The sequence below is a fragment of the Corvus brachyrhynchos genome, unplaced genomic scaffold (genome assembly GCF_000691975.1).
Source record: "Corvus brachyrhynchos isolate BGI_N302 unplaced genomic scaffold, ASM69197v1 scaffold36, whole genome shotgun sequence".
Taxonomy (NCBI): domain Eukaryota; kingdom Metazoa; phylum Chordata; class Aves; order Passeriformes; family Corvidae; genus Corvus; species Corvus brachyrhynchos.
In genome coordinates, this window is record NW_008238441.1 from 566,327 (window position 1) to 578,925 (window position 12,599).

Sequence of the window (12,599 nt, forward strand, 5' to 3'; positions counted from 1 at the left end):
AGATTGAAGACCTGCACTACAGAGAACACAAGCGAATTGCTGTTCAGGGAATAATTAGTGCCATAAGATACATAAGCTGTAGAGATGCAGCTGAAGAAGCCCCAGGAGGGGAACTTGTCCAGGTACAGCGTGTGAGAGATAATGGCATAGCACTTAAGCAGCTATGATTGTAATTAGAATGGAGAATTTTGCATTTGAGTTCAGAACCTAATTACATTGTCTCTTAATTTGATTTTTGAGAGCAAAATTTTGAAAAGCAGTGATTCAGTGCTTTTCTGAAAGTATTTTGGCAGTCCTCTGTAAAACTTGTGACTGTTTAAAAGTTGCTAGTTTGACTGATCACCTGATGTAAATTGGAGTGTGGGAGAGGCAACTGCTGCAACAGGCTTACTTGTCACTTTCTAGACAGAATTTACCTTATTAATATGATTAGAAGATAATTTCTGCTAGATATAAGGAGACTGTCAGAAATTTGCAGGTTTTTGAGTTGGAAGCAATAGTTTTAAGCACATTGAAAGTCTTAAACAATTAACTATTGTTGCAGCAAGATACTTCTCAGTCTCTTGGAAGTTCTTCTGTGTCCAAAGAAGACTGTGTTGACAAGGGAAAAAATGAAGAAGTTAAGTCTTTCCTGGGGCCACCCTGCACTCCTGGGGAACATCAGCACCAAGCTCTGCTGTCAAAGGGGAGTTCAGTCAAGAGAAAGACACCACACAGATTCAGTAGAGATGCAGAACAGTAAGCTTTCTTCGTAAATATGTGGTGGATCTTCCAAAAAGTGTTTACAGAAATTAGGCCAGAGCCCAGACTGTAGAAAATACATGAGAAAGCTTTAAAAGCATATACAGTTTATTCTTTAAAATGTAGCTATGTACTTTTCCTAGCATCAGATGCTGACAATTACACTGTTCATGCTAATGAAGCATTAATTAAAGCAGGTTTGCAGTGCTCTCTTCTGATTAATACTTATACTACTTTGTTACTAAGCTCACAGATTTGAAATAAAAGCAGTTAATACTTTAACCAAATGTAATTTAGTGACATAGCTGTGGAACAAACAATGGTTACAGGGGTGTGAGGAAATCAGGTATCTTGACTGAAAATGCAGAATCAGATATACCTGTTCCTTAATTTCAAACACACCTTATTTTTGATTTCTGAGTAATGGGGTGTACTGCATGTAGCTGTAACTTGCTGTCAGAAAGGAAAGTGGATGGTGGTCATCCTAACCTAAGGGCTCAAAATAACTTGTAATTTGTCTCATACAACTATATTAGATTCAGGAGTAAAGTAACTGCTTGCATAAGATTGCCCTTTGTTGCAACACTTCTGTAAAATCTAGTACACCCATACTTATTATTGAGAGCCTGGTGTATACATTGACAGGTGGAATGTTTCAAAAGTCAGGCCAGTCACATCTGGGTTTTTTGCAGTGGATTTCCCATGCTATAAAGGGTATATTTTTCTTCTTGACTTTTCACATCCATAAGTTATAATGTGTGAAGAGGGTGGATATTTAGAATATTTTGAGGGAAAATTAAAAAAAATATAATTAGGATTGAATAAAAATTTAGTATTAAGAAAACCTGGGTGAATAGAAGTTGTCTTGGCAGTGTTACAGCAGACTTAGTGGTTTTTATTCCATATGAAAACTTTCAGCATTTGAGTATCTTAGTTTAGTTCTGCCTGAAAGAAAAACATCAAAGTTCCTTGCTTTGTGAATTTCCATTTAAATAGATACTTAAAAATAATGGTGAATTTCCTACTTTAAGGGGAGGTACATCTGTTAGTCCTGTATCATCTTACCCCTATTTTACGCGGACTGTAAGAAGAAAACTTGGGTAAGTCCTGTGAAATTAATTGTGTTGAATAATTTCAATAATGAAACAAAAATATTTAAAGTAAAAATATTACAGATCAGGTATCTGTATGGAAGTGAAATTAAAGAACAGATGAGGGTAGAGTTTAATATTTTCTATTCACTTGTCTACACTGACTCTAAATATATCTGAAACATAATTTTGAGTGTGTTGTTAAACATCTTATATTGCCACTACTACTGCTAAGGGAATATGTAGTAACAGAGGTTCATCATGGTAATTATGGATTTTCTGGTGGTGGCTGAGCTGTACATTTTTCTTGAGGCTACAGAGGTGTAAGTATAGTTGTCACTGGAAAGCCACACCCCTGGCTTCTTTCACTCCCCAACACTGAGTTGTTACATAACTCAGTTTGGATCCAGAGAAGGTGTGGGTTTTTTGAAGTCCAGGTTGGAATTTCAAATCCAGAGCCCTGTCAAGTCTGGAACCTACTGAAATAACTAAAAGAGCGAAATTATTAAGGAAATTGAATGTGTGCTTTTATTTGTTAGTCCGGGGCTACAAGCTACTTTACTTTGTGCATTTTGTTTAAGGGCCGTAAATTCTTGTCACTTGTTCCAGACAGAACATGAGCAACTTGAATATTTGAACTCCTTGGTGTCTGTAATTTAGGATGTTTGTGTATTTTGGCAGTGATCTGGACTTGTGTCATAACTACATATACAGCTCAGTTGCCTTTTTGGTTTACTTTTTTTTTAAGCATCTCTTTCTTCCCTAAACCTGAGAATCATGGTGCTAGGAAGAGGGCAACAGTGGTAATGAGAGAGTTGATCAAAGTTGTTGACCATTCTGCCAGTATTGCTCCCCTACAAGCATGCCTATTTTCTTGAAACACATTTACTGGAAGCTAATTTGCAACAGCTTTTTCTGTGGGATAAATGAGGCTCTTTTGAACCCATGTGTCTGTTGTTTCCTGGTCCTTTTGGTAGAAACTGTGTTTTCTAGGAGAAACGGTTACCTGACTTTGCAGCTGGTTCGTCAAAAGCATCACCTGGCTTTAAGGTTACAGTTCTGCAGGTGGTGCAGGAGTTTGCAGGGACTGTGGTACAAATCTATAGGAAAATCAGGTTTTCCTTGACTGTAAGGAATCCTGTTTTCTTTTGCTTGCTGAGAAATGTTCCCCTTTTTCCGGGGGGGGGGGAAGGGTGGGAAGAATGTCTTCTCCCCATTTCTTCTAGGTGAAGCCAGAAGTTAAGGCATGTTTACTTTGTTCTCTGCTTTTCTCAATCTGCTACTCTCCTCACTACCTGTGTGTCTACTCTATGCCATTAGTGCTAGAACCCCAGCTAAAGGAAGAGAAAGTCTGTGTTGGATTATGGAAAGCTGTTTCACTCTGTATAATTAAAAGGTAACTCGTATATTTCTGTAACTAACTATAGAATTGTGCTGAATTCTCCAAATTGCCAAAGAAAAATAGAAAGTTAGCTGACATACCTTAAAATTGCATTGTTTTCTGTTCCTTCGATGTAGCAGAATGTCAGCTCTCACTGAAATACTTTAATATGCTGATTAAATAACAGCAGTAGTTTTAACAAACTTCACATATTTCAGGGAATATTCTGAGTTGGAAGGGGCCCACAATGATCATTGAGTCCAAGAGTAGAGATACGTTTTGAAGTACATGTTCTAACTTAAACTATTCTGCATCAAGTTTTTTGTATGTTATTTTCAGCACGTGGTTGCATTTTTGGGTTTTTTAAGCAGTAATAGCTTATTTTGAGGCTTTTTATTGACAGCCACAATTCCTGCATTTCTGAGGTAACCTACTTGATCATTAAGGGTTTCAGAAAGAACAAGGAAACTGGGTAATTTAGTATTATTGTTGATATTTATATCCTTGATAGTCAAGATCTTCCACATAATGGTACTTTGAAGCACTCAATGTACTCCAAAGTAATTTAATTTATAGAGAATGAAGTGATTGTGAATGGAGAAAGATCAGGAATTTCAGAAAGGGTTATTTTTATGTGGAAGTGGAAAAAAGCACAGTAGTTTTCTTGGAATTTTAATCTTTGTAAATTTAGCATGTTACCATGGAATTGCTGCTGCACTATGTGCTCCCACTCCATACTGCTTGAAAGTAACTTGTATGCATGCTTCTATCCTTGCAGTTTCACTTCTATATTTTTTGTCATGTAGACCCTTTTATCCTTTTTCCTTCCCATGGATGTGACAGCTAGGGGGTGGGCACTCTACAGTATAGGGAAATTCAGCTTGAGGTTTGTAGGACCAAAAGTTTCACAGACTGTGATGTTTCCTTCACAGCCCTTTTTGACATAAATCGGAATTTGCCAGGGAGAAATCAGTAGATGCCAAAAATCAGTTTGTGTAGTCCTGTCAAGTTTATCATAAAAGGCTATTTGGTCTCTCTGTTACTTGCTGTGGTAGATGTGTGTTTACCATAATGGTATCAGAACAGTTAGTTTCAAACCAGTCTACAAAATAAGTTTTACCAGTTCTATCAGTGAGTGGGATATTCTGTTGTCTTGTTTTGAGGCACTGTACTTCCTTGCATTGTTTGGGCATAGCTGCGAGTTTTAACTGTTTTATTTCTTAATTTCATTTATCACATTTAGTCCCAGTGCTTAGGAAATAGGTGTGAAGCATGGGACATGCTTATTTTCCCAATAGTTTCTGAAAATATTGATCTGCTATGTGTTTTGATTGATGTTATTTTTGATGACAGTACTTTGAAGTAAAATGACTGAGAAGTTGAATATCAATGTATCTGAAAATAGTGAATAAAGGCTTTTTTGCAAGTGGGCATCTGTGAAAAGGGGGGTCTGCAGGATGCAGGCTGGGAACAGCAAATCTGGCAGGGCACAAGTTCTCCTAAAGCTGGCATGGGTAAAATAGGCTGTGGGTGTTTGGTGTACAACAGCAGGAGCATATTGCAGTAAATGGAAGGATTTGGGGTGGCCTCAGGTGCATTTCAGACATAGTGGCTGGCAAAGAAGCACATGGACTATGTGTATAGACAAGTAGCTTCCCTTACAGGCCTAGCTCGAGTTAGGCTGTTCACGCATCCAGCACAAAGCAGGCCTGTAGGAATAATGTGTTGGGCAGGTAGAAATTATCCCAGCAACAGATCTGTGAAAGAAGTGGGGAAAAATTGTGACAATTTTTTTTCATATTTTCCTGAGACTCTACTTGCTTTAAATTAGAGCCTATTCACTTCCAAAACTGGACAATTTTAAAAGAAAAAGAAACATGATATCCACTTTCCATGGTATCCACTTGTCAGCAGTATGACTTTGTTTATTCCTCTGCTTTAATGAGGAGTTGGCATGTATCTAACTTGACACATTGGTCTCTGAGCAAGCCTTTCTTAACACTGTGCTGGGGTTTCATTTTGTGTTTGACAGGTCCAAATCTCAAAAGTGAAAATTAATTTTGTGGGCAGTAGTTGCACAGGTCATACTGCTTAAGTGAAGATTCTTTTGTGCCTAGATTTGGACATCACAAGGAGGTCACTTTAGTGATGATATATCCACGATGGGAGTGCATTTCGTAAAGTATACTTTCATACTCAAAACCCACAGTGTATTTCCTTTTATCTTTTCACTAGATACTATTTTAGATATTTTCCATTTGTTACGATATGTTGACATGAAATTTTCAAGATACACCCTAGTATGAAATAGAAAAAATTTTTACAAAACCTGCGAATCCTTATGAAATACAGTATGGTCCACTAAACAGCATGTTCATCTAGGATTCCTTTTTTACTGTCTGTATCTTGTAATTATTATTAACTACTTTGATAGTCTGGAATTTTAATGGTACCTTAACAAATCTTACCTGTTGCAGTTTTTTGTGATGCAAGATAATCAAGATAGGCCTTTCCCTAAGTTTTTTCAGACATCATGGTGAGTTTTATTCTAATAAGAGAAAGGGATCAAAGAAGGAAGGAATAAATGGGCCTAAGAGCTTACTTTACCATGTTTGCTTGAAGATTGCCTCTTATGTTTTTCTCCTGCATAATATCCTAGGTTATTTGTTAGAGATTGATAAAGAATAGTTTCTTATCATTAATTCAGAACTTTATGGTTAAAAAAAGAAAGTCGAACAAATACCTAGTTTGCTTCATTGAACTGATGATTACAACAGGACAGTATGTCCACAGGAAAATACAGATTTGGCATTTCTGTCATTTTGGATTCCAGAGTGGTGACATGGCTCCATTCATGCTGTGCTTTTGAGTGCTGAAGGAGATGATAGGACAGTGCAGCCGCATGTTGAGCACCAGGTTTTTGAGGTCGAGTCACCTGTTGATCACCTGTGATGTTTGGCCGTGTTACGCGTGGTGTTTCTGCCAGGTGCCGGTAGAGGGCAGCAGACACCGGGCTGTGAGTGTAAAATCCTTCCCCATCAGTTTCCCAAAGCCAGGAATCCGGCAGGACTTGTCCTAAACTCTGCTAAGCTAATTTATTGAGCACAGTAGGTTTCACTGTGTGAAGCTGCTGTATACAGCTCTCAAGGAATCAGCTCATTCACTCGAGCTTGTATCATTTATCACTAGAAATCTGTCTTTTGCTGCATAGAGTTTAATTAGGTTTAAAATAAATAAAGATATATATATAGATATATATGTATGTATACACACTATAACGTTCTTTTTATAGCTTGGATGAATATCAACATGGACATACTGTGCAAGATAAAAGTGGACAGGCTGTGTCAGACAGTTTGCGGTACTGCACAGGTACGTTGAAAATAGTTGTTATATTAACCTTAGAATGTTTAAGACTACTTCTTTTCTTCAGGTCCAAACCAGGCAACAAAGATCTCCTTATAACCTTTGTTAAGACAGTTTCCCTGTACATCTGGCTGCATCAGCCTCTGGGGAACCACTGTAGCAATGTATCATCAATGTCATTCTACTCAATTTTCTCTGCTGTGTTCTAAGGGATGGCTGAAAGGACAGTGTTGGATTGTTTCCCATTATGGGCAGTAAATTATCAGTGTATCTCTATACAAGTTTTAAGTTCGTTTAGTACCTCAGAAGCACTTTATGGCATAAGACCTCACATTTTCTCTTGGCCTTTTTAATTTCTGCCATGTCTTCATAATTGAAATGTTCTTAATTTCTGCCATGTCTTCATAACTGAAATGTTCTAATGAAATGTAGTTCTTATTTAACAGAGGAGTGATACAATTATATAATCATATAAGCAACTAAATGTTTTCTGTGCTTATAATAGACCAAGAAGGAGTGAGTGATATACCTGAAACTGAAGAGACTGGAAGAACTTGTGATTCCTGGCAGAGTGACCTGTGGGAACAAGTGAAAGACAAGTTAATGAATTATTTTCATCACAGCAAAATTTTCCCAGAAAGTATCCCATGTAAATTTGATTATGTGCACAAAGACTTACTTATGCAACAGTACAACCTTCATGCAGCAGTGCACCAGCCAACAGAAGCCAGGACAGATAAAAACATCAGTGAGTTTAAAAGTGCTAATGGCCTTGGGTATTACGAAGTGACAGTTCTGGGTAAGTAGTTTGCCTTGTAAAAAGGGTTAAGCAAGAGCAGTGTAAGTTCATCAGAAACTGAATTAATTTCTCTAAAGGAATCAGTTGATTCTGAGTATTTCCTGAAGTTTGAAAAATTACTGACATTTTAGATTTTTGTTAGAGTCCTCATTTAGGGTAATTTTTTTACTAGAAAGCTGTAATTCTCGTTAAACATACCTTTCAATGAAATGCCTGAATATCTTGTTTCTAGTATCACTTTTCGTATAATTTCAGTTTTTTGTATAATCCTAGGAATGTCATTTGAAGAATGTGCATAGTCCTTAAACTGTTGATTATTTAAGTTAGAAGTAAGTCCTGTTCGCTATTCCAACTTGACATAATCAGGCAAATTATTCAATTGCACTTGTCAGCTTGCTTTTTGCTGGAGAGGTGTTTATCAGAAACAAGTTAGTATTCTTAAAAGGAAAAAGACAACTATAAATGCTTCTTCTCAGCATTATTCTCATTGAGTTGGTTTTTTCATACTGTTGTTCCTAAAGTACCTTCCTTCCATGGCAGAAAATGAAGGGCTGTATTTTAGCCATAGTCATTAACTGCTCCATGCTGCTTCTGGTTAACATGAAGTGTCAGTTGGTTGATTTTTATTTATTAAAATATAAACTTGCAAGTTCATGTGTATCTGTTTGCTAGCTTTATTGAGGGTTATTAATCTGTTTGGTTTTGTTTTCCCATTAAAAGGAGACAGAAACTGCCTTGCTTAACAATGCTCATGTTAAGTTCCCATAATTTAAAAGTTTCCATTATTTGCTAAGGGACATTTGCAGAGAAGGTGTTTGAATATTTGAAGTCATTAGAATCCTGGGACTGACAATACTATATTGAAGATGAAAGTAGCACTGCATTGCACACTGCATAGTTTCACTGGTTGTGAAGTTAATTTCTCTGCCTTTGCAGATAAAGTTAAAATGAGGATGAAATGGCTTCCAAAGTTTAATGTTTTCTGAACTATCAGCATTGTTAGCCTTAAACCATAGTATTTTATAACATCATATCATTTTGAATGTGCTTGTGTATAATCATATATAAAAACATATTTTTAGACATTAGTTATTAACTAATGGATGAAGAACATATAAAAATCAGTGCAATTGTTTAAAAAAAAGAGAAGTGGTGCACAAAGTTGCTGATGTGCTAATATGAAGTTTTCTGCTAACATAAAATATTTTTCTTCAACAGGTATAAACCATGACATAGCAATAGATGTTGCTTTTCTTCCACTGTTTTGCCCTGACAATCCCCACTTATTTCAACTAGAAGACATTCAGAATGATACATTATTGTCTTGTATGAGTTGTATCACTGCACGCCAGCAGAAGGCTACTAGCAGTGGGAGGCTTCATGACACATTTCCTCTTTCAGGTGAGACTGCCTTTCACTGACAATAATCATTTATCATTTCTTGTTTTATCTTTCAGTGCAAGAGTTAATCCTCTGTAGAAATCTCTGGTGTAGGTCAGACATGGTTCACCTCTTCAGGGAAAGATATGTAAATTCTATTTCACCAGCTGTAGTAAATTGCTGTAATAGTGAACTTTCAAGGCAGTTTTTGCTGGAGCTGGTCTCATCCTCTGAAGACAGTATTTTAATATCCAAACTTCAAACTAATATCTAATTCTGATGCTGTCATTTCTGTGATGTGATGGAATTTACTAATAAAATTTTTCGCTGAAAGAAGGTTGAACATATACACATTACTGTATGGAAAACATTATCAATTCTGTACGCCTTTTTATTGTATACAGGGTATACAGCAAACACCTTTTAAAACTACCTTTCCTTAACTTCTAGATGAAATTGTAAAAGCAGCGAAGGAACTCGATGGCAAACATGTTATCTGCATCTTGGACATCTGTCACTTGGGTGATGATAAGGTGGAAGTCTTTCTGAGCAAAATCTACAAGACAGTGGAACCGGGTGTACTGGATCCAGTGTAATTTAAAACTTACTTTTCAAATGTATATTGTTCAAAAGGAGGGAAATAAAATTGCTGTAACTTGAATACACCCTCTACACATTGCACTTTTCTAGAACTAGCAGAAACAAATATAAAATCATGATTCTTAGGGCAGTTGTAATGGTCATTCATGTAAGTGGGAAGGACAATTGTTGCCTTTATTGTTCAGTCTTGAAACAGATTAGACAATGTTTTGGTCACTGATGTTCAAGAAGGATGAATTGGCAGTACAGTGAACTGGTCATTTGGCAGGATTCCAAGGAGTAAAAGTGATTGTCAGCTGTGCACAAACATACACAGGAAATGTATGTATCTGGATGAGAACTGAGAAGAGAGGCAAGCTTTCCTAATATTTAAGGCAGTGTTTGCAAAAGAATTAACTGGCTGTGATAAAAATTTAGGCTGGAAATGAGAATAACTTTGAGGATTAGAATTTTTATGTTCTGTAATGATCTTTTTTAGTGAAAGCTACCAGAGGCAGCCTAACTGCTCTTTAGGCTTGAAGCTTACTGTGAAAGGGATTAAATACCATGATGCCTTTAGTACCATGATCCAGGAAACCACTTTCAGTTCTTTTCACCTGAGCAAGGTCAGGTGCTATGTCTTTATATGTCTGCTTTTGTACACAGAGTGTTAGGTAGTGAGTATAGCATCCAAAAGTTTTTAACATAGTTTATTCATTAATAAGAGTAATGAAATATTTTTAAAAGAAAAATTTTTATTGGAACTTGCTTCTAGCTTTTCAAGAGAAAAACTGTCTTTAAGAAGCGCTAATTATGGCAGGATACATGGTTTGCCACATCATTTTTAGATGTATTCTGAGTATATGAAGGAGTTCAGCAACTATGAGAAGCTGCTACTTCCATAAGAGCAAAAGACTGGAAAATTCTGCCAACTTTTTGCCTGTACTAAGGAGCAACTGGCTCCTGCTGGTTCAGAATCAAGTAGCACATTTTTCTCCTATGTTAAACAGCCTCAAATCACATAAAGAGCTGGATTCTTATGAAATTATTTTCAAGCAGAAGCTTATTGCAGTTTGGCTACTTGTCCAGTTGAAATGCTGCTCCCAATTCAATTCTTGGAGAAGAAAGAATTACGGAGACTTGCCAGGTAAATTGTACCAAAATTGACCAAAGCCCACGGAGTTAATTTATAGGAACAGATAGATTCTTAGGCACATTTTAGCAGCCTGTTGGTAATTGGAGATTACCTCTTTCAACTAGTAGCTCACTTGTCTGCCCTGGGGACAGTGGACTTAGTCCTCAAGTACTTGAAGTCTGTTCCCTGTCTTCAGTTAATGGTAATTTGCCAGAGAAATGTAACTGATTTTTTACATACAAGTTCACAGGCAACTTCAGCTAAAAAGTAATGAAATTAATTAAATTATTGTGTCTTTCTAGTGTAGTTTACAGTTTAAAAATATATTGAGGAGAGTCGTTTAACTTAAATTGCACAGGGACTGAAAGTCAATTAAATGTGACTGTGTTGTATCTGTGTTTTATATGAATCAGAAGTATTAGTTCTGGAGCAATGTTTGTCAACTCATGCCTTTCAGAGTACCCGCAGAAGGCAAAATGAAAAGATACCAACCCAGGAAGAGTAGGGTGTTGCTTGCAGTATTATTTGTGTCATTGTGTTGCTTATGGATATGTGAAGGTGAGAGGTCATTGCTCTGGAGTGAGAGTCACACAGCACTTCATGTTCCAAACTGAGCCATGCTGACTGTGTCAGCCAATGTTTTTTATTTACGTATACTTCAGATCGAAGTCTAATTTTAATGAAATTGTTCTTTCTTAAGGCAATTTTTAAAGGAATTATCTTTGTATAAAAGGACTGATGTGGCTGACATTGTCACAGAGCCACGTTGTTGAGATGGTCCAGCCACCTCCCTCCATCCCATGCCATAGAAATGCAGCCAAAGGCTGTTTGTGGCATTGCACTGCTTAGGACACTTTAAACATATAGCATTAATAATTTCATCTTATATGTTAGGACTTCCTAACTCTAAAAGAAATGTTAGAATTGTGTGGAATATAGATAATGTCTTTAAAACATTAAAGGATATAATTTTATGTTACACAAGTGTTAGAAATTTTTCATGTCATGAGCTGGGAAGGAGAGATATTTACTCTTGCTGAATGGGGTGCCAGTGTTGAAAGCACAGGCTTTCTGTGTGCAGCTGGTGAATATCCAATGCCTGTAGTAGACTTGGAATTCTACTGCTCTGGATCAATCTGTAGAGTCACTCACTATCCTGCTAAGTAACACTGAACTTAATATGTGCTGCAGTGTTACTGTGATTCTACTGCTCTGCTGTCTCCCTCTTCCCTGCCAATCCAGCACTGTCAGACTGGAACAAAGGTCCTCTCTGCAAAGAAACCACTTGCTGTTTTACTTCATTTGGTGTTTATTAACACAAGTGTAAAACCAATGTATTTTTGATCTTGAGTCTGTCAAATCATGCTAGTTTTGCCATGTTAAGCTAAGATAGAGTCATGACTCCTGTAAAATATCATAGGAATCACCTTTCTTGCTGCTGTGTATTGCTACTGCTGAGGGTAAAATACTATCAGAGTACATTCCTTAACTGTGGAAATTGTACCTGACCAAAGAACTGTACTTTAAAACCTTACATGTACATGTTTCTTATGTTTTCAGCATTAATTTTAAAGAATGGAGGAAGGTAGAGCATATGTAGTTAGTGGTACTTTTGAGTGTATAAAAGTTGCTAAGTCATAGATCATAAAGATAATATTAATTTTTAATTAATATGATGTAGAAGTTGTGCAACACTGAAAAGCAGAGAATATAAATAAATGAATTAATATATGTAAACATCTTGGATTGTTTCTTTCCATTTCTTTCCTTTTTACTTCTTGAAAGTTGTTTCAATTTTCCAAGCATCTTCTCCACAGTCATGTTTACTCTTTTCAAGAAACTTTAAAGGAGAACTAGGCCAAGCTTCCATCAACAACTGTACCACCAATTGCAGCTTCTCTGTGCTTTCAACACCATTTTGAAATGAGTGTTGTAGAAAAACAGGAAAAAGGGTGTCTGTTCATCCCTTCACGCCCCTATACTTCAGGACCAGGGCTGAGCCCCAGGCTGGGCAGAGCGGGATAGGAGCCAGTTCCTTGGCTGCTTGTCAGCTAAATGGGCTGGGAATGCTACAGCTGTGTGTGCTCTGGACACACTGGCATCATAACCCTTCCTGGGCTGCCTCTG

The 12,599-nt window shown here is 36.9% G+C and overlaps 1 protein-coding gene across 1 annotated transcript in view; it reads left to right on the top strand.

The window, feature by feature from the left end:
* The window catches only part of CUNHXorf57 (chromosome unknown CXorf57 homolog), a gene marked incomplete at its 5' end in the record, with an annotated part of 18,821 nt that extends 7,422 nt beyond the window's left edge, over positions 1-11,399 (top strand). The window contains 7 exon segments of the mRNA XM_017736610.1: positions 3-122; positions 545-738; positions 1,773-1,841; positions 6,506-6,585; positions 7,085-7,378; positions 8,597-8,779; positions 9,209-11,399. Of these exon segments, the coding sequence (XP_017592099.1) occupies positions 3-122; positions 545-738; positions 1,773-1,841; positions 6,506-6,585; positions 7,085-7,378; positions 8,597-8,779; positions 9,209-9,354 (1,086 nt within the window).
* Positions 11,400-12,599: the final 1,200 nt, after the last annotated feature.